Source organism: Leishmania major, chromosome 24, assembly GCF_000002725.2.
Source record: "Leishmania major strain Friedlin complete genome, chromosome 24".
NCBI lineage: Eukaryota > Euglenozoa > Kinetoplastea > Trypanosomatida > Trypanosomatidae > Leishmania > Leishmania major.
Window position 1 is genome coordinate 732773 of NC_007265.2, and position 19757 is coordinate 752529.

The window sequence follows — 19757 nt, forward strand, 5'->3', positions numbered from 1 at the left end:
CTCCTCTGCAGCGGAGTGCGAAGAGGATCTGCTCCGGGCACTCATCGAAAGAGCTACCACAAACACCCACACATACAATGACGAGAGAGTGAGGGGATGGGCTGAGTGCCAGAACAGACGTCTGCCGAACCCTACGCAGCGATGCAAGCCACATGAACCGTCTCCCCAACGACGGTCAACGGCGAGGGTGGCGGCAGAGGCAGCTGCCTCCCACCATGCAGACCCTCGTTGCTTCTCCCGTTGACGGCTGCCAAACAAAAAAAATAAAGGATAAAAGCTCTATGCGGCCGTATCTTCTATGAGGGCGACAGGGAGGAGATGGGGAGGGAGGTGGTGGTGGCGGCGGCGGTGGCACATGGAACGACAACTCTGGATCCAGTGCAACTCTCTTCCTCTCTCTCTGTATGTATGTATATATATGTAAAGAGCGAGAAGAGGATGTGTCGTGAGGAGCGCGTGTGGACCTATGCAGGAGTTGGGGTGGGAAGGAGAAGGGGGGGGGGAGGATGGCCCAGTAAGATGGGATGCGGGGTGGATCGATGGAAGAGGTGGTGTGAGGTTGGAAGCGGGGTCTTGCGAGCAGCACATCCACAGCACAGCGCAGCGCAAGTGAACGCCACGTCGGCGCTGCGCTGTTTTCTCTGCCTCGCTAACTCTCTCTCTCTCTCTCTCTCTGTGCGTATTGGATGCGCGATGGTGCTGCACCGCACGCGCACATCGGCACAAAGTCTCCTTCTGTGTGCTTGTCGCCTCTACTTGCCATGCGCACACGCGCACCTCTTTGGATTACCAAGTACGAACGGCGCACTCCCCTCTCACTGCTGCACTTCAACGGTAACAACCTCACTGACCACAACAAAAAAAGCACTGGCACACCCACGGGCGGGGGAGGGGAGGGACAGGGCAGCATCGAACGCGCCGAGCCTCCCTCCAGCAACACGACTTGCTTTCCCCGCCGGCTCCACGCAAGCCACAGCAGGTCGTCCGCGTTGCACCACATTGACCTCTGCCGCTCAGGTACCTCTCTAGAAAGCACCCTTGCATGGGACGAGGGGCAGCCGAGGACGGCAGGCGAAGGATCCTGGCGCAGGACTAGACGAGCGCATAGATACACGTGCGTGCACTACAGCTGCTGCTCCAGCTCATTCAACATGGTAGACACCTTCCTCAGGCGCGCGTTGGCCGTGCGAAAGGCGTCACCGCCACGGCGGTGCACAATCCCATCGAGGATGATCTGCCGCCACTCTGCCAGCATGCCGTCCATCTCGGCGACGCGACCCTCGAGGTTGGCAACCCGTGCCACGAGCCGCCGTCGCCGCTGCGCCTGCACCATTTCGCGTCGATTCACGTCACCACTGAGCTGTTCGATGCGCCTAACGAGGTTGAGCGTTGCGGCGCTCATCTCCGCCTCTGGAACACCGCGCAACCAGCAGCGGTGGCACTCCGGCACGGCATTGAGCAAGTCAAGCACAGCCGGATGAGGATCACGCAGACGTGATGTCGCGCCAGCCCCGGCGGAGGGGTGCAACCCTAGTTTGCCGCAGCGCGCGTACAGGGCGGACCGCAGCACGGCAGCGAGACTAATCACCAGAATGCTGCCCCGCTCGCACAAGCCATCCATCGTGGACACCTCCGGCACCAGCAGGAGCTCCGTGCACCCCACGGCAATGCTAGAGTCCCTTGTGTCGTAGGGCAGACGCAGAGCGACGGGCGACGGTGGGGCAGCGTCGGTGCTAAGCAGCGGCAGTGCTGCTGCTTCGCGTTCCCGCTCTCGCGCGTCGGCACAGGCAGGGCGCCAACATGCCCACCCCTGCCGCCGCCGATCCCACCGCGGAAACGCCATGACAAATGCCGTCTCCCCTGCAACGCCGCTGCGAACGACGCACACGTTCTGCGAGAGGGTCATGCTCACGCTGTGCGTGATGGATGGAACTGCTGGGGCTAACGAGGCCCGCGCGCCCAAGGAGCCGCTGAGGTGCAGAGTGAAGGATATGTTCGGCGAGCCAACCGCGCGCACGTGCGCGACCCGGTGGCGGGCCAGCAGATCCGGCTTACTCACCCACGCCCCCTTGACGAGCCCGTTGGCGGTGAGGAAGAACACAGCGTGCGTGCCGGCGTCTTCGTCGACAAGGCAGCCGCCAACGGCGACCGCCTCGTCCCCGGCCGCGCCGGTGCTGTCGCCAGAGATGAGGTGATACACCTCCACGCTCAGCGGGGCTGCGGCCACCTCGGCCCTCCGCAGTACCTCCTCCTCGCGTGTGCGGACTCGGCCATCGTCGGTAGCGGCTGCCGTCGCGACCACGGGAAGGCAGTCGTCGCCGAGGTGCACTGCGTACACATCGCCGCTGCTGCTGAGTAGAAGGATAACAGGGATGCTCTCCGTCGGCGGCAGCGCGTACATGTCTACAAGGTCCAGCTGAGAGGTGGGCAGCATCACGGGCTTGGGGATCGGTGGGCATGAGGCAGCGCCCTCCGCACCCACTTCATCAGCGCTGGAAACTGGCACCATCTCGTCATGGTCAATGCGCTCTGCCACGGCGTAACTTGGGGAGTGGGCGATGTCGCTTCCAGCAACGATCGCGCCGCCGCCGCTGTGGAGGACCAAGGAGCGAAATCCCGCCACCTCTGCGGTGGTGGCATGCGCCTGGCGTGCAGGCGGCAGACGTGTGGTGCTGACTTTTCCAGCCAGAGCCTTAACACGCGTACTCTGTACCTCCTCCTTGTCTAGCGCGGTTGCACCCTTGGCAGGGCTAATGGTCCCTGGCGCCGTCGACGGGATCGAGGGAGAAGGGTGTACAGCCGCCTCGGCGTCAGCGAGGCGGCGCTCAATGACGGGCCGCAGGGCGATACGACGGTATAGGGGCACAATGACACCCAAGTAAGACTGGTCCGTGTCGTAGATGGTCAGGTCGCCCGAGATGAACAGCACACACAGCGCGTGGTGTGCCACGGTGTGCCAGCACACGCTCTGCACCACCTCGGGCATCTCCAGCTCACACACCGCAGCTGGCAAAACGGAGATGTCAATGATGTAGTGGTGACGGCGCACGTTGCTGATGAAGGCGATTTTGTGACCGTCAGGAGAGGCGTGGGCGGAGTGGCAGAACAACGGTGTAGACGCCGCGGCGGCGGAAGCCACCGCTTCTTTGACGTCAACGTCCTTTGTGGGCGGCCCCGCCCTCGCTGCGGACTCGGCATACTCGCTGCGCTCCGCCTCACCGCATGCCAGGGAGGCGTGTGGGAGAAAGCGCGTCTTGCGACTCAGCGGCAGCCGTACCAACTGCTCTGCTGGTGAGAAGGAGCTCGAGAAGAGGAACGCGGTGTCTGTGACGTCGCGTGTGACAGCGAGGAAGGTGTTGTTGCCGATGTGCGCGGCGCCATTGGAGCGCATTGTCTCCGCAAGGGCCTTGGATTGCGTGCGCGTGCGGGGAGGTGGGGCGAGGAGGACTCTCAGGTCGTCCGCTCGATGCTTTAAGGTCAGAGAGGTAGATGGGCAAAGCAGGGAAGTGGGGCAGACGACTGGTGTGCCGCTGGTCTCTCGCTCATTGTTGACGCACGCCTTGTACGGCTGCTGCTTCTGCCGTGCACATGCGTGTTTCTGTGCGAAGGGGGCGGGAGGAGAGATGCGGGAAGAGGAAAGCGAAGCGGTGTGCTCAGAGTGCTTGCGTGCTGGCGTGGACATCTATCTCTGTCGCGTGCCGGTGAGCACGCACTCTTTGGTCGTGCAGGAGGAAAGGATCCGATGATGTGTCTTTCCTGGTCCCCCCCCAGCGAGACACAGAGAGGAGGGTGGCGTGACGAGAAACGGCCTCGCGAGGTGCGGGCACGCCCTTGTTGTCGGCAAACTGCTGCGTTCCTCGCTTCGCTGTGCTCAAACATTGGTGCCCGATGCTGACGGCCTCTTCGTCTTTGCGTTTCCTTCTGTCCTTCACATGCTTGTACACACGCACTTGCTCTCCCTTGTGTATCGCATGCGCATCGCTGAACCCCCCTCTCCACTTATGCACACACGCTCAACTCACGCGGCGGTAGAGCAAGGAGAGGAGCGATGCCAAGGGCAGCGTGACGCACAGCGATCTCAGCAACATCGTAAGGCGAATACACGCGAACAGCAACAAATGGGGCGCATCCGCCGTCGCACAGACGGAGACGGACACACACACTAACACACACACTCACACACACACACAACACACAGAGAGAGGCGTTGAAGGTACACGAAATACGTGCGTTATCGTCGCTGTTGGTTGCCTGCAACATAAGAGCGATGTGCACGGCGCGACAGCGATGACAGCAACAAGGTGGTGGTGGTGGTGCTCGTGGTGAGAACGATACCAGTGAGTCTTGCATCGACAGGCACACTCTCACGTACAGGCCACACGCCCACTCGTAGAGCAAGGGAGGGAGAGAAAAAAAAACATGGAGGAGGGCTGGATACATCGGTAGACATGGAAGTAGGTGAAGGACAGGAAGGCACACACACACACAGTAACAGGGGAGGAGTACAAGGGGAGAGGGTGGGCAGGCAGCACACGCGCAGATGCACCGGCACACCCATGCTCTATCACAACAGCGACAGTACACGCTCACATGCACACAGTGCAGAAAAAGACGCACACGCACACGAACCGGCACATGTCCAGTAGGAGCAGTGCCGCGGCACACTCGTGCTTGCCTGTGCTTGTGGTTGCCCTCGCGGATACTAGTACATGGTATCGCCGGAGGGGATATTGTAGACGGAGAGCTTGATGTGACCATCGCGCGAGGCAGGGCGCATCGGCACGAAGGCGGCTGGACAGTCGTGGCGCATGTGCATCGGCGGCACCTGATACGCAGCGGAGACTGTGGTCTGAAAGTCACGGTTCTCAGGCAGGGCGACGGGCTGAACGTCGCGGGCGGCGCTGCGCGTCATCGGCACTTCCTTCGGCTGGTACTCCGCCGTGTAGTTGGTAATGCCGTCGAAGGGGAGGCTATTCTGCAGGGTGTCGTCCGCCTTGAAGCTCTTTGGCGGCTTTGGCAGCCTACCCTGCTCGGCCAGGTCACGCACCGGCTCCTCCATTGCCCCCTTCGTCGTCACGTACGTGCCCGGCAGTCTCGGGAGCGGGTCCTCCTTGCGCTTGGTACGGTTGTAGTCGGGCATCCAGCCTGGAAAGTCGGCGCGGTTGGTTGTAGTGCCTTCAAACGGCAGCGGTGCCGCTGCAGCCTCACGGGGCTTGTAGGACTCCGCCGGGCGCAGGTCCTTACCCTTCAGCAAGTCTGCCGCTTCCTGCTTCGTCGTTTTGAAGTGGCCGGGCTCTGCCTTGGACGGAAACACCGTCTGCCGCGCCTTGCGCGGCCGCTCTCGTTCAATGCTCTTGCCAACGTACTCATCGCGGTATGTCGTCTCCCCAACGAACGGGACGCGCAAGCCGGGGCACTGGTGCTTGCCACACTCGCAAATGCGGCACACACAGGTGCGGCCATCGCCGTAGTCGAGGCTGGCGACGGAGTGCAGCTGCGTCATGATGACGTAGAGGTGTTGTTTCTCTGATAAGGGGTGGGTGGTGGTGGGGGGGGGGAGAGGGGCTACGTCAGTGCTTAGTGGTGGTCTGTATATGCGCGTCTGAGGACAGCGTGGAGGCCACACACGCGCGCGGAGAGCGAGGCCACTGCAGGAGGCAGTGGGGCAGGGAGGGGGGGGGGACTACAGAGAGAACAGAACGACAAAACCCGCTGTAGTCGCTGGGGTAAGGGGTGGGAGGAGGAGAGAAGACAATGAGACGAGCGAGCGGCGTGCAGCGAGGGGCGAAAGGGAGGTGTGTGCTTGATAAGCGGCTGTTCCACGGGAGACTATGAGCTTGCGAAGCCGCACCGTGCCATGAGAGAAAAGGGAAAGGGAAGGGAGATGGGGACGTCTGGGAGAGGAGGGAATAGGCACATGTGCTGCTACGGGTTGGCGGTCCGCACGCAAACGTGCGTGTGCGGCTTTTGCTTCATCTCTCTCTGCCCCACCGCGGTGTATATTCGTCACCGCGCGCGTTGCATGGCCTGGTGGTGAGGTCAGCACACGGGACGTACAGCACAGATGCACGCGCACCGGTGCCTTCCGCCTCCGCGCGCCCACCGTGCGACTGGAGCGAGAGGAGGTGGGGGTGGGGGAGGGGGCTGAGAGACAGAGAAGGCGCTCGGGAGTTGGACGCAGCGTGACACATAGACATCGCAGCTTCCATCCCTGCCCCCCCTTGATGGGGGATGGCGGAGGGCAAAAACGCACTGGAAGAAGGGAAGGGGACGCGCACGCACTCCACGTAGAGCTCAAGGACGGGGGAGCACAAAGCACACAGACAAGCGAACGGCGGGGAGCGTGTGTGTGTGTGTGCGTGCGGGTGGTGGTGGTGGTGGTGGCTGAGCGAGAGAGTGTGAGGGACGAAGGAAAAGGAACGCACTGTACATGAAAAGGTGCAGAGAGAGAGAGAGAGATCCGACTCTGCTGTAGCGCTATCGCACTACGGACTTGGACATCTGTATGCACACAAGGCGGTCGGCTAGTTCAGGCAGCGTCAAGTTCTCCGACGCCGCCTTGGAAGGCCGCCACGGCCGTGGCGCTGTCATGGCGCCCCCATAGCGGCTAAGGTGCAGCTGAACGCTGTGCTTGGTGGAGGTGGTGCTCAGGTGCATGTTGCCAGTGGCGGCAATGGGCCCGTTCGAGGAGCCGTGGCTGAAGATGGACCCCGCCTCGTCATCTACGTTGTCGGAGCCCATGCGATGCCACTGCACCGCGTCTGCCACACTGCTCCTTCCCTTCGCGCCTGATGCGTCCGCCATGCCGACATCAGCGCCGTCCTGCTGAGCCGCCATCGAGTGCTCTGCCGCAATGCTCTGAAGCGTTTGCTGCCGCATGTCCTGCTCACTAGCGCTTCGCTGAGGTGCGGGGTGCGCGCAGTAGTACGCCGCAGCCTCCTTCGCCATCTGCGCGTCCAGCTTATGGGGGCCGTGGTGAGTGCTGTAGCTGCCTTTCCACGGAGGCACCGTGCCCTCGAGTGCCGGCCGCGATGGGACGATGCGGTCACGATCCACGCCGGCGCAGTAAACGGCACCGTTGCGTCCCACCGTAGGCAACTTGCCGTCGCGTCCGCTCTGGTGCGGCATGGCACCGCCAATCATGCCGCTGCCATACATTGCCTCCTGGTACTTGCGCGGCTCAGCGAGGCGGCAAAGGCAGGCGTGTCGCGAGCGACGCGAGGCGACCTCGGCAGCAGTGAGGGAGCGACGACGCGTCTTGGTCGCTAGGCGCCGCTGCGCACGCTCGTCTTTGACGCGGCGCCGCTCGAGCGCCTCGGCCTCTTCGGCGTGTGAGCGCGCAACCTCGTCGGCCTGCGCCCGCTCGTACGCGCGGAAGGCCGCCTCGCGCTGGCGTTGCGCCTCCTGCTCTGCTGGCAAGTTGCGTCTGTGCAAGATACTCCGCACACGCGCCGCATTTTCCCGATCGATGGCGGCGGCGAAGTTGCTGTACTGGTTGGCGGTGTAGAACTCCACCCGCGGACCACCGTACCCCATGACGATGACGACAAGACGTGTGAGAAAGAGGAAGACCCCTCAGGTGTGTGTCTGTGGACGAGTGCAGAGAGTGGCAGAAAGGGGGAAGTGAAAACCTGTGGCACTTCTGGACAGGACGAGAGGAAGAGGCGGGGGGGGGGGCGGTGCAGGAGAAGCTGCGAGACGATCGCAACATGAGGTGAGATCCATGAGCGAAGGGGAAGGAAGGAAGGAAGGGAAAGAGAGGGCGACACAGTATCCGCTCCTTTCTATCGGTACACGACTGGCCATGCCACTCGCACACGCCGCCCCTTCCCCTTCGAGGCGTCGCTTACAGTTTTGGTTTCCTTGCACACACACACACATATATATATATATGTGTGTGTGTGTGTGCCGCTCTATGGGGATGCTGCACGCTCACGTGGAAGGCGGAGAAGCCGTGGGCACAGCATAGAACGAATCCAACGCCTGCTTCAGCTGCGGTGACGCGCGAGGCTGCGCCAGCCCAATCACCTCCGTCGCTGTCACACCGTGGAGCCACTTGTTCGTCGCGGTGCAGAAGTAGCCGTAGTCGTCGTCAATGAAGACGCCGTCAAAGCACACCCACGCGTCCGGCGCCGCCGCCGCCGCCGCCGTGGGAGTGCGCGCATCACCTGCGGCTGCGGCGAGCGCCTCTGGCCAACTATATGGCACGCGGTACCCCTCTTGAAGCATCGCCGCCCGTCTCTGCACAAGCTGCGCGACATCGAGGGGGCCAGCAGAAGGGGAGGAGGACGACGACGACTTCGTCACCCCACCGGGGCCGCCAAAAAACCGCTTCTCGATCTGCAAGCGAAGATCCCACCACAGCGGGAGCACCAAAACGTAGTCCACCACCGCTGCTGCGGCACCGGTGCCCGACATTGCGCTGCGCATGTCGCGCACGAGCTTCTGAAAGAGCAGCTCGCATATATCTTCGTCGTACGGCACGTCCAGCGTGAGAAGCAGCGGCTTGCCATCAGGGTTGATCACCGCATCACTGTAAATGCGCTGCGGGTCGACAGCGACGGCGCTGCCTATGCTGCCAAAGTACTGATCCGTGTCGTAGAAGGCAGAGCAGAAGTGATTCGGCACCTCCTCGGCCACGGCGCCATCGCTGTCGGATGCGGCGCTTCGGAACGTGCCGGGCTGCGGCGTTTTCATGTACGCGTTGATGGGCGACGCACAGAGGTCCATGACGTGGTAGCCTGCCGCGTGCAGATGCTGCTTCAGTTGCGTGTCGGCGCAGAGCTGCAGGCTTCCCGTCGCGAGACCACCTTCGTAGCGGAGGATGACGGTGGAGGCGCGCCGCTGGAAGCGGAGCTGATGCGCGTCTGCAGAGAATACGCCCTTGTCGTAGCGCGCCTGCTCGGATGCCTCGGAGAAGAAGTCGTAGCACATTCGCAGTTTCTCCATCGCCGCCCACGGCAGCGACACCGGCGGGCAGTCGCGGCACTGCTCTCGACGCCAGTGACGCGGCCACTGCACCGACACCTCCGCGATGGGGCCGGCGATGCGCTGCTGCTGGGGGGTTCGCTGCGGGTCATCGGCTTCGAGGCGGCGGATGCGGGGCTTCAGTGCCTGGGCCGGGGTGACGCCTTGCATGCCAGCCTCGATGGCCTCGGCAGCGGCGACGCAGCGCTTGGCGAGGGAGAAATTCTTCACTAGCTGCACCAGCGCGGCTACGGCAGCCGAGTCGTGTGTGCCGTTGGACTTGATGGACAGGTCCCGCACCAACTGCTCATCGTAGGTACGCAGATCTTGCTTGCCTTTGATGGCGCTGCTACCGGTCGCCGCGGCCGACGACGCGTGCGCACCTCTCGCGTTGGCCATGGCATACCGCAGCTGGTCTGCCGAAGGGAAGAAGCGGATCTCGGCCTCGCGGAGGTGCGCCGCAGAGGGTGTGCCCCGGCTCGGGTCGTTATGCGGTTCATCCCGCGCCGGTAAGTGCACGCGCGCTACCTGGGAGAGGATCCACTTGCCAAGTGCCTCCTGGGCGTGGCGCCACAGCTTGCGGGGCTCTCGCCACTGCACAACTCTGCTTGCGGCCACAGCCTCCAGTGCCTGCAGAAACTCGCGGCGTATCTTGGTCCACTGCTGGATGATCAGCACTTCGCGGTGAAAAGCCAGGGCGGGGTGGTGAGCCTCTGCTGCGTCACCGTTGCTGCTGCGCTTCATTACGAGTCACACGAATTAAGGAGAGGGGGGAGGGGAGAACCTCTCTCTCTGCACATATACACGTGTGTGCATGCGCGGCCTCGGCCAGGGCAATAGGTGAAAAGTGGGGTGAGCAGGAGGAGCGAGAAGAGGGTCAGTGAAGGGCAGGACTGGTGCCATCACAGGCCGAGAGGTCACATACCCATGTATGCTCATCTGGGAGAGTTTTTTTTTTGGGGGGGGAGGCGGGCGTACTTGCGCAGCCCTTCCTGCCCCCACCAAAACCTCGTCGCACCACGCCTGTCGGCAGCACCTGGGGCTCGACGTGTGCCGGCGGTGTTGTGTGACAAAGACCGCGCATGGACCTCCTTACCGCTGCTTTCCTTGTCTCCTTCTTTCTCTCTTGGGGTGTCGCCGTGTTTACGCAAGTTCGTTCATCACATAACAGGGGGACAGATACACCGATAGGGCGCCGTGAAGGCGCCACAGTTAACCACGGGTAGCCTGTGCAGCGGCGTGCAGGACGTCCCAGAGGTTCGTAAATATAGAGCCAACACTGTCGGCGATCACGTTCTGCAGGTACTGCGTCGCCTGGGCGTTGGTCAGGTCAAGCCGCAGCTTTTCCTGTACTTTCAGCAGGTTCACACGAGGGTCGCCACCCTCTCCAGTTACTTGTGGCATACCCTCAGTATGGGCGCCGAGCAGTAGTATGTGAAGCAGCAGTGGGGCGTGCTTGCGTAGCGTGTTGTAGGCACTGCAGCAGTACAGCTTGAACTCAGTGAAGCCGGTGCTCTGCGGCCCACCAAGTACCTCCACCATCTCACGGTTGATCTTCATGGGCGGCGGGAAAGGCTTCGGGTCGTTGCCCAGCACGTAGCCGAAGTCGATGTGCAGCAGTCGGCCGTCCTGCGTGATGAGGATGTTCTCCAAGTGGCGGTCGCCGATGCCAAGGACGAAGGTGATGACGCAGTAGCCGGCGAAGCTGCGGGTGTAGCGGTCCATCGCCTGCCGGAGCAGCTCCGCCGTGTTGTTGTACACCCGCAGGTACTTCAGCACGTCGCGCTGCACGCTGAAAAACGTCGTCACCTGCGGCACAATCTCGACAAGACCCTCGTTCGGGCCGGTGGCAATCACGCGATACGGTGTCAAGTAGAGTTGCATGCCATCTTGCTGTAGGAGGTCGTTCATAAGGCGGATGAGCTGCACAATGAGCTGGTCCTGCCGGATGTCGTCGTTGTACTTGTACATCATGGCCAGCGGCACTGTGTCGCCTTCCCCGGCCCCGAGAAAGCCTTCTGCCTGTTCCTCCGCCGCAACGGCTGTGCTGGCACCGCCGCCACTGCTGTTCATCCCTTGCAGTCCACCGCTGCGCTGCTGGGACGGGGCAGGTTGCATCGCGAGCGGTGTCCACACGCAGGGAGACGGCGAAGCACCGTGGAGCGGCTCGCCCCCTCGCCCACCGCCCCACGCGAGACCCGCTGGCCGCAGGGCCGTGAAAGTCAGCCGCATCGGCAGCTTGGCGCTCTTGAAGATGTACAGCGAGTCGGGGAGGAGCCCCGTGATGGGGATGCCGGGGTGCGTCGCGAGCGTCGTGACGCCGTAGCGGTCCAGCACATCAACGGCTGCGGCGTGGCGGCTGCGGCACTGCTGCTGGGCGCCGCTCTGAGACGGCGAAGACTGGGGCGCACTGCCTTGTGACTGTGGTGACAGGAGCGGAAAGCGCAAGCGCCGCACGTCGTCCTCGGCGGCGCTGTCCACGTCGCTTGCCTCGACAGCACTGACCCCGTCGCCTCCGTTCGCGTCGGCCTCCTCGCTGCTGTCGCCGGTGCGGGCAGAGCTCATCGAGTGCTCCTCCCGCACATCCGCCGAGGAGTGCGCCATCAGGCTGCTGCCGAAGCTCCCATTCACGTTTCTCCTGGACGGCATGCCGTGGTGCACAGAGGAGAAGAGGGCGCGCAGGCCGCACGCCTGCTTTGCGATCAGCTTGTTGCCCAGCGCCGTCTTCCCCAGGCGATCTAGTGAGCTCTGTTGCAGCTGGCGGCTGAGCAGCTGCAGCACCCGGTGTACGGCGTGCTGCTGGCGAAGACGTTTGACGAAGTGCGGGCACTGCTGTGTCAACCGCTCCGACAAGCGACGCAACAGTGGCTTGAAGAGGGTCGTGCCGCCATGCCTGTCATCACTCGCCTTTCCCGCAGCACTCGAGGTGCGACACTTCTCCAGCGCCACCTCCACCGAGAGCAGGGTGTGGAGGGTGCTGCACAGCTCCCAGCACCCCACGGCGCGTTCCACCAAGAAGTTAGCCAGCTCTGCCTCCGCCGAGTCGTACCGCACTGCCTGCACAAGCTGGAAGGCGAGTTGACACAGTCGCCCATCGCCTTCCCTGCGCAGCAGGCGCACGGCGTACTGGCGCACTGGCGCCACATGGTCAAAGTAGAAGCTGAGGCACGCCAACACATCCTCGAAGGCCGGCCTCGCCCACTGATGGATGAGGGCGCAGGCGGCTCGCCGCTCGCTGGAGTGGGTGTTCGCCCAGTCGACGCATCGCATGAAGGGCAAAAAGTATTTGCCGTCGCGGCATATGAAGTGGCGGTACTTCCACAGTAAGCGCGTCTCCTCCAGCCGCACACCGCCGACCCCTCCGGCGCCGGCACCCGTCACCACGGCACCGGTGACGTTGTCTAGTTGAATGGGCGGACGCCGCAAGAGGCTTGCCAGCTGGTGGCGCTCCTTCGGCCCGGGAGGGGCACTGCTGTCGGACAGAAAGTACTGTGTCTTGGACGTGATGGCCGCCTTCGCCTCGCAGAGGTTGTGCTCCTTGAAGAAGGTGTACTGATCAGGAAAAGGACGCTGAGTGAAGTCGCAGGGGTTGTCTGCAGCGTCGCCGCACTGTAGTAGGCTTTTCATGTCGTCCGACACGCGCGCCACGCCAGGCTCGAAGAAGACGGCGGTGGTGGCCGCTGGAAGGTACAACGTCAAAATCGCTGTTTGTGCGCCGCAGGGGTCTTTGGCCGACTGTGAGCTTCCTTTGCGGACAACGGCGTTGCCATGCCGTGCATGCTCAGCCTCCAGTTGCTGTATGGATAGCGTATCCAGCCATGGGATGGACGGCATCATGCCGCGGTGAAAGTCAGCCAGGAGCTCCGCGGCATGCGTTGAGGTGCTCCACAACTGCTCATCACTCGGCGCGCCGCCGCCCGTGCTCAGCGCCAGCTGTCGCTGGCCAACGCACAACTCTCCTGCCACAGAGTAGACGTGAAAGGCGGCCTCCGCGACGCGCGTGTCCCTGTGCCAGAGGTGCAGCTTGCAGCTTGCATCGAGCGGTACATCACACAGTTCTAGCGGAAAGACAAGCCACTCATCGGCAAACGTGTAGACCACCTCCATCTCTGCGTGCGTGTCCGCGTCGCCGCCGACAGGGGATGCGGACGGCAGCAGGGCCGCGGCGGACGCGTACACGGCTGCCGACTCAACGACAGGGCTCAGCGGCTCATCCATGTAGACGAGTTGGGCGGTTATCTGGACAGGATAGTGGGGAAGCAGGTGAGCCACCTCGCTTACCAGGTCTGTGCAAGGCAGAGACGGCGACAGCAACGAACTCCTCAGCCGCAGCGAGCACAAACGGAGCCGATAGAGGTACTCTGCCGCTGCGTAGTCCTGCGCCGTGCGAAACAGCGCATCGTAGCGCATCCACTGCAAATCATCGCCTACGCGAGGCTGTCGCAGGACGCTCGCAATCAACGCCGCACTCGTCGACGTCATGGGAGACGTGCCTAGAGGTGATGAACGAGAGAGGAGAGCGAGGTCAGCGGTCACGACGCAGCACTGACAAGGCGTCCGCAGAAAACCGAGAGATGCACCGGCAGGCACCTCACCAGAGAGGGAGGCGGCAAGCGGGGCACAACGCCGACGGCGACGAGAGGAACGAGAGAAAGGCGAAAGGACGTATTGTGAGGGATGTCAAACGACATACGCATGCGTGCGCCTGTGCGCAGGAGAAGGGCTGCTGCGGGGCTCTTGGGCAATCATGGCGGTGCGCGCGGCGGCAACGAGGATGGGGACGTCCGGTGCGGAGAGGACGCACCTTCAAGAACGTAAGCAATACCCGCTCTCCGAATGACCTCAGGGAACTTAGACGTGCGTGCGACCGGGTATGCGGGGGTAGGGGCGGCGCTGGAAGACGCCACAAACCACAGACAGAGGGGGAAGAGAGAGGCACGAAGAGTTGGAGGGAGGCGGAGGGTGGGTGGAAGACAGCCGACACACACACACACACACACACACACACACACACACACACACACACAAAAGGAACGCAACTGCAGAAGGAGAAGGCAGCCAGTGGTGCAACTGTGTGCCGCACGAGGCGGCAGAAGCTCTCCCATGTCGCTGTGACACCGCGTGTACACCATGGACACAACGAGCAGCATCAGAAGCGGACACGCCTGAGCATATCTGCTCCTTGCTTCTTACGGAGGCAACGGCATGACAGTCATCTATGTCCGTGTGGTTCACATCAGAGAGCGAGAGGCCGGATAGAGGAAGGGGAAGGGGTGCACGTAGTGTGCGTAAACCCACATACACTCCGCACTAGAGCTGACAATGCGCAGCACAAGCAACGACCAGGTACCATGGGCATCAACTGTAGCCGGGCTTCCAAGACGTCGTATACAGCAGCACGTGAGCTCACTCCCCTCTTCGCCAAGTCAACTCAGTAGCCGGTCTCCTGCACGAGCGACTTGTACGTGGCGGCTACCGCACTCCGCTGACGCTGCGCTGGCTGCATGGAGCCTCGCTGCGCGTCTCCGTTCGCCGACTCCCCGGCGCTGGCTGCTCGAGCGGCAGGAGGGTCAATCTCCAGCATGTCGTACAGCTCATTACGCGCAGCCCGCGTGCGCGCAGCGTCGCTGCCGTCCCACTGCACCAGCATGAGGTGCGCCATCGCGCGCCTGCACCCCTCCAGTGGGAGGCCTGCTGGGGCGAGCGCGCCGGAGGTCAACACTAGCAGCGACGCGTAGAGGTCTGAGGCCACCTTGGCCCGTACCTTTGGGTAGCGGCTGGCAATCATCGTCAGCGCAAGCGCCCATGCACCGCGCCGCACCTCGACGTCAGGGCTTCGGCACACGTTTGTCAAGAGTGGCACCATCGCCAGCAGCACAATGATGTTCAGCGCAAAGTGCTTCAGTTCCTTTCGCAGCATCTCCAGCACTGCGCGGTGCTGCTCGACAGCAAAGACGCTCTCGTTGATGAGGAGGTCCAGGACGCGGCTGGCCGGCTTCAGGATGCGCTCTTCATGCTCGTGCGCCACAAGGACGTCCATGAGACACGCAGACAGGCGCTGCGGCAAGGCAGCCGAGGCTTCAGCGCTCGTCGCGTGTTCACCATGGAACGCGCTGAGCAGCGCCGCCGCAGCCGGCTTGCGCACGTGCTCGGAGAGGTCACCCGCAGCCACGACGAGGCCCTCCATCGCGGCGTGGGCGAGGCTCACAGGACAGTGTATCAGCACGAACGGGCCAATGCAGCTGATGACCTGCTGCGTATTGTTCCAGGCGAGGGGTTCGCCGCGCTCGCCACCAGCGTCGCTGCCTTCACCGGTAGCATGGGTCACCAAGCGCCGAAGGTGTGCCCGGAACAGCGCCACCTCTGCCTTGATACTGAGCTCGTAGTTACTCAGACATACATCCTTGTCCGTCCCTTCGGCCCACAACGCCTTGTCACATGGCTCGTCCAGCAGCACGCGCGCCAGCACACTACCGGCCACGGCCCGTACACGGTCGAGCTTCTCCAAGACACATCGCACCACGCCTTGCAGCACACGCATCTCGGTGGCCGCCGTGCAGAGCGGGACTGCCGCAGCGGCTGTGAGGCCATACGTCAGCAGAGAGGGAAGTCCTTCAAGCACGGCCAGCCGCACAAACGAGCCGACGTCGCCGCGCTTGTCCGTCGCGTAGTCCTGCAGCGCCTGCAGCACTGTTTCCTCCATCACGGCCGTGTACCACGCCAGCGTCACACGTGGCGCCCCGGGGTCGATGCGGACGAGCACCTGTGCGAGCGAGCGCACCGCGTTGCGGCGGACATGAGCGTCCGCCAGCTCCGGGTTCTGCAGGTCCTCGGCACTCAACAGCGAGGCGCGTTGCAGCACGGGGAGAAACGCTTCGAATGCGAGAGGGGCTGATGCGCCACTGGTGGCACCGTCCGCACTTGTCGTAGCCCCTGGTGCCCACGGCGCATTCAGCAGCGTCGCAGGCAACCCACCTACCGCGGCGAGGAAGCCGCGCCGACTCAGGACACGCTGCGCCGGCAAGCAGCCTTCGTACATCTCCGTCAACACCTTGCCGTGAAAGGATGGGAGAAACTTGACGAAGTACGTCTGCGCCACCGCCCAGAAGGTGTCCGCGGCGGCGTGCTGCACCCAGTCCAAAATGTTGTCCCACGAGTCCTTGAGAAATGCAAAGACGACGGCGAGGGTCCGCACCTTGTCTACCCGCCCACCAACTCGGCTCACCTCCACCGTGTTCGGCAAGGGCAGGGACTGGCCAGCAATGGCTTGCAGCATGACGCAGCACGCTTGTCGGATGTGCGTGCCACCGCGCGCGCTAAAGCCACGAGACGCCTCAAGCGTTGTCAACATACCAATAAACTGCACTATATGACCCTCGCTCCACGCAGATGGCGTGAGGTTGCGGATGAGCTCCGCGATGGCGAGGATGGCGCCATGGCGCGTTGCTACTGTCGTGTCCTCGACTCGCCTCAGCAGCACCGGCAGCACCTCCTCGAGAATCGTAGCGGTAGGCTCACGGATGGCAACAAGCCCGAGTGCGATGGCGGCCATCTGGCGCACATTGCGGTCCCAATGCAGCAGCTTTGTGCCAACGAGCTCCCGCAGCATCCCATCTCGGTACGTATCGTACTGCGCGATCACCGGTGCCACTACCGTGTACGCGTGCCGCAGCGAAGCAAGCGAAAAGAAGTCTACCGTCGTCACCAGCTCGATACCGTGCTCAAAGTTTCCGAGACGACCGACGCACTCCTGAAAAGCTGCAGCCGCTGCGCGGCGGACGTTCACCTCACGATCGAAAAGTGCCGTAACCACAAGCGCGACACTTAGCTGCCGCACGTGGATGACGAGGTCTTCAGCGTCGTAGGCGCGCGCCACGGACCAACAAGTGTAGCACGCGGCATCCCGCACGTGCGCTCCTACGCTGTAGGTGCCCCTGCTGAGGTCGTACGCCAGGCCCTCGGCAACCAACGGCACCACCTTTGCCAGCAGCGCCGTACCCACAAGGCTGCGGCGGCACAGCTCGGCGATCGTAAGGAGGCCGCCGTGCCAGTGGGCGTCGCTGTACGCGTTTTTGAATACCTCTAGTACCTCCCCCATGACCTCCTCGGCAAACGCCGCAGGCAGTCGTTCGCAGACGCGGCCGATGCCCTTGGCTGCGCTCCAGCGCACTACTGTGTCCTTGTGCCCAACGGCCTGGAGAAGAAGCCCAATCCCAGTCTCAAGGCTTTCCTCGTCTCCGTCCAGCCCGTCAATCTTGTCTTCATCAACGGCGTCCCTGCCCGCCTCTTCCCCCTGCCGCGCGCTCAGCTGCGCCGCGCCCTCGGCAGCCGCAACGCCGAGGTTGGCGCTGAGGGAGGCGATGTGCCGGCTGTAGCGCCACTCGGCTCGGCGGCGCTTCAGCATGGACAGCACCAGCCGCTGGCCCACTTTTGTCGCCGTCTTGCAGAGGAGGCTATCGTTGAGGTGTTGCTCAAAGACAGTCGCCACACACGTCAGCAAGCGAGGTGTAAAACCGACGAGCTCCTCCCGTCGTCCGAGCTTCATGGTTTTCGCAATCGCGAGCAGCACGCCAGGCAGCAGGAAACGCTGCGACAAGAGTGAGCTGAAGGTGTTCTGCGTGCCCTCGGCGAGGAAGGCCCACGGCGCCCCTGGCGGCACCGCCGTCGCCGCCCCGCCACTACCCACGGTCGCGGTGGGCGAGGTGGACTCCAGAATGAAGTTTGCAAAGTCGAAGAAGAGACGTCGATGCCGTGCACTGTCGGGCCGCGTGAGCAGGCGGGCGACGAGGAGGGCCGCCGCCTCGCGGCATTTGGACGTGTCGGCGAGGAAGCGGCTTGCTGTGACAAGGGTGGCGTCTGAGAGCGACAGCCGTCGAGCCGCCGCCGAGCCGCTGCCTTCCTCGCCGGAATTCGTGTCGACAAGGGCTAGAGAGAAGGGCACGAGGACGAGGTTCGAGAGCCACAGCAGCAGGCAGTAGCGCACCTCCCACTCGCGCTGCCGCGTCGCGTCGGCCACCCACAGCTGCAGCGTGTAAAAGACGTCTTCGTAGTGCCCCACGTTATTGGGGAAGTGGCTCGTGCAGCACTTTTCTCCAGCGGTCTTGATGACGCTGTAGAGGGCCTTGCACACTACGTGCAGCGGGGTCTTGGGGGCGTCCGCATCGAACATGGTCAAGTCCTGGCCCAGCGCACTCGCCACCACCAGCGTCTGCATCGCCGCCGCAGATGCTGGTGGTGACGACGCTACCCCAACAACGGTGAACGACGTCAACGCTTGTCCAGCTCCCGCAGCCGCCGTGAGCGACTCTCCCGCGCCCGACCCCGCTTCGTGGGCCCACACCTCTGCGGAGTTGGGCAGATAGCGGAGAAGCAGGTCGACGAGAGGTTCTATCAGCATCTCCAGGTACGGGTACAAGAGGTGCGGGCTATTCTGGTAGCGGTCGACGATCTTCGCGAATCGATCTTCCAACATGGCAGCCACTCCGTTCGGGTCCTGGCCGACAGAGGGCAACAGCTGCTTATTTGTGGGCGGCAACAGCTCTGCAGCGCGCGCGAGCAGAGCGACACACTCCGCCTCCTCCTCGAAGAAGGACGGGTCGCACGCATCTTCGTCATCGTTGTTATCTAGCATGCCCGCGTCCGCAGCGACACCCGTGTCCTCCTCAGCGTCGGGCACATCGCCTGCGCTGACCATCGTCGCCGCTGGCGCGAGATCACTCGCATCCGCCCGCGCGTTCATTGGCACCTTCTCCATGTGAGGTGAAGGCATCCTCAGCTGAGGAGAGACGTGGGAGTAACAATAAGAAGGGGGCTGAGGGTCGAAGTGTCGCGCCGAACAAGTTAGCTGGTCTGCGCTTGTGTGAATTACTACGCCACGGATGATGGTCTTAGTCCGCCCCCCGTCTGTCTCAGTGCGTCTATGACAGTGCTCGTTGCCTTGTGGGCTTGTGTGTGTCCGTGTGTTCGTGCGCTCGCGAGACGTTGCAGTGAGCAGCCCGACAACGCGACATGCGCGAGTGAAACAAGTCAACGATGGAGAGCGAGGTGAGGTAGGAGCGAAGGAGGCAACCGCTGAGATGGCGTGGGGGATGCCGGCGTGCACCCCTGCGATCAGGAGAAGAGTCCAAGCTCGCAACATGGGAGGGGGGCGTGTGGGGAGTGGCGCATGCAAGAACACACGCCACATGATGTCATGCGCCACCTTGCAAGGCTCCTCGTCCGCGCGTTGCCCCCTCACTGCAAAGTGGCTACGCACCAGAGTGCCATTCGGTTCTGATCACCGGCGCATCGCGCAGTCCCATCCGTCCGACGAGTCCACAGACTGACAGACACCTTCTTGTTTCTACGGTTTTATTTCGCTAAGGGATCTGCGAGCCCTGATCAGCGGGGTACACCTCATACAGCGCATGGCATCTCAGGGCGCAGTGCCCCAACCCCCCTCCGCTCTGCGGGCGGAAGCCAAGCAGCCCCCGACCTAACCCTGCCAATGCCAAACCACTTCGCGTGGCGACAGGGTCAAGCACCTACAAGGTAGGGGAGACCAGAGCGATGCACCGCCACTGATGCCGGCGGTCAGGTCCTGGACGGGCGTTGCGTCGGAGCGACCTGCGACGGCGAGCACGCTTGTGCACCACCCATATGACTAGGCAGCGTGTCAACACGTGACTCGAGCGCAGCACAGCCGGCCCTCACGCTGCCCACTGGGGCGAGGGGAGCCTGAGCCACCGCGAAGGCGCAAGGGACGCGCCACCCATCGCGTCGTGCGAAGCGGGTGCGTGAGTGGGAGGAGA

The 19757-nt window shown here is 63.1% G+C and overlaps 6 protein-coding genes across 6 annotated transcripts; all 6 read right to left on the minus strand.

The window, feature by feature from the left end:
• Positions 1–1123: 1123 nt before the first annotated feature.
• LMJF_24_1970 (conserved hypothetical protein) lies at positions 1124–3391 on the minus strand (the record flags this gene model as incomplete). The annotated part of the gene is made up of 1 exon (XM_001683663.1): positions 1124–3391. One exon carries the CDS (start codon positions 3389–3391, stop codon positions 1124–1126), a length of 2268 nt encoding a protein of 755 aa, XP_001683715.1.
• A 1311-nt stretch (positions 3392–4702) lies between these two features.
• LMJF_24_1980 (conserved hypothetical protein) lies at positions 4703–5503 on the minus strand (the record flags this gene model as incomplete). Its single annotated transcript, XM_001683664.1, has 1 exon — positions 4703–5503. One exon carries the CDS (start codon positions 5501–5503, stop codon positions 4703–4705), a length of 801 nt encoding a protein of 266 aa, XP_001683716.1.
• A 974-nt stretch (positions 5504–6477) lies between these two features.
• LMJF_24_1990 (conserved hypothetical protein) lies at positions 6478–7536 on the minus strand (the record flags this gene model as incomplete). The annotated part of the gene is made up of 1 exon (XM_001683665.1): positions 6478–7536. One exon carries the CDS (start codon positions 7534–7536, stop codon positions 6478–6480), a length of 1059 nt encoding a protein of 352 aa, XP_001683717.1.
• A 396-nt stretch (positions 7537–7932) lies between these two features.
• Positions 7933–9711, minus strand: LMJF_24_2000 (conserved hypothetical protein; the record flags this gene model as incomplete). Its single annotated transcript, XM_001683666.1, has 1 exon — positions 7933–9711. One exon carries the CDS (start codon positions 9709–9711, stop codon positions 7933–7935), a length of 1779 nt encoding a protein of 592 aa, XP_001683718.1.
• A 468-nt stretch (positions 9712–10179) lies between these two features.
• LMJF_24_2010 (putative phosphatidylinositol 3-kinase) lies at positions 10180–13449 on the minus strand (the record flags this gene model as incomplete). Its single annotated transcript, XM_001683667.1, has 1 exon — positions 10180–13449. The coding sequence occupies one exon, from the start codon at positions 13447–13449 to the stop codon at positions 10180–10182; it is 3270 nt and encodes a 1089-aa protein (XP_001683719.1).
• A 949-nt stretch (positions 13450–14398) lies between these two features.
• On the minus strand, positions 14399–18736 carry LMJF_24_2020 (putative tubulin folding cofactor D; the record flags this gene model as incomplete). The annotated part of the gene is made up of 1 exon (XM_001683668.1): positions 14399–18736. One exon carries the CDS (start codon positions 18734–18736, stop codon positions 14399–14401), a length of 4338 nt encoding a protein of 1445 aa, XP_001683720.1.
• Positions 18737–19757: the final 1021 nt, after the last annotated feature.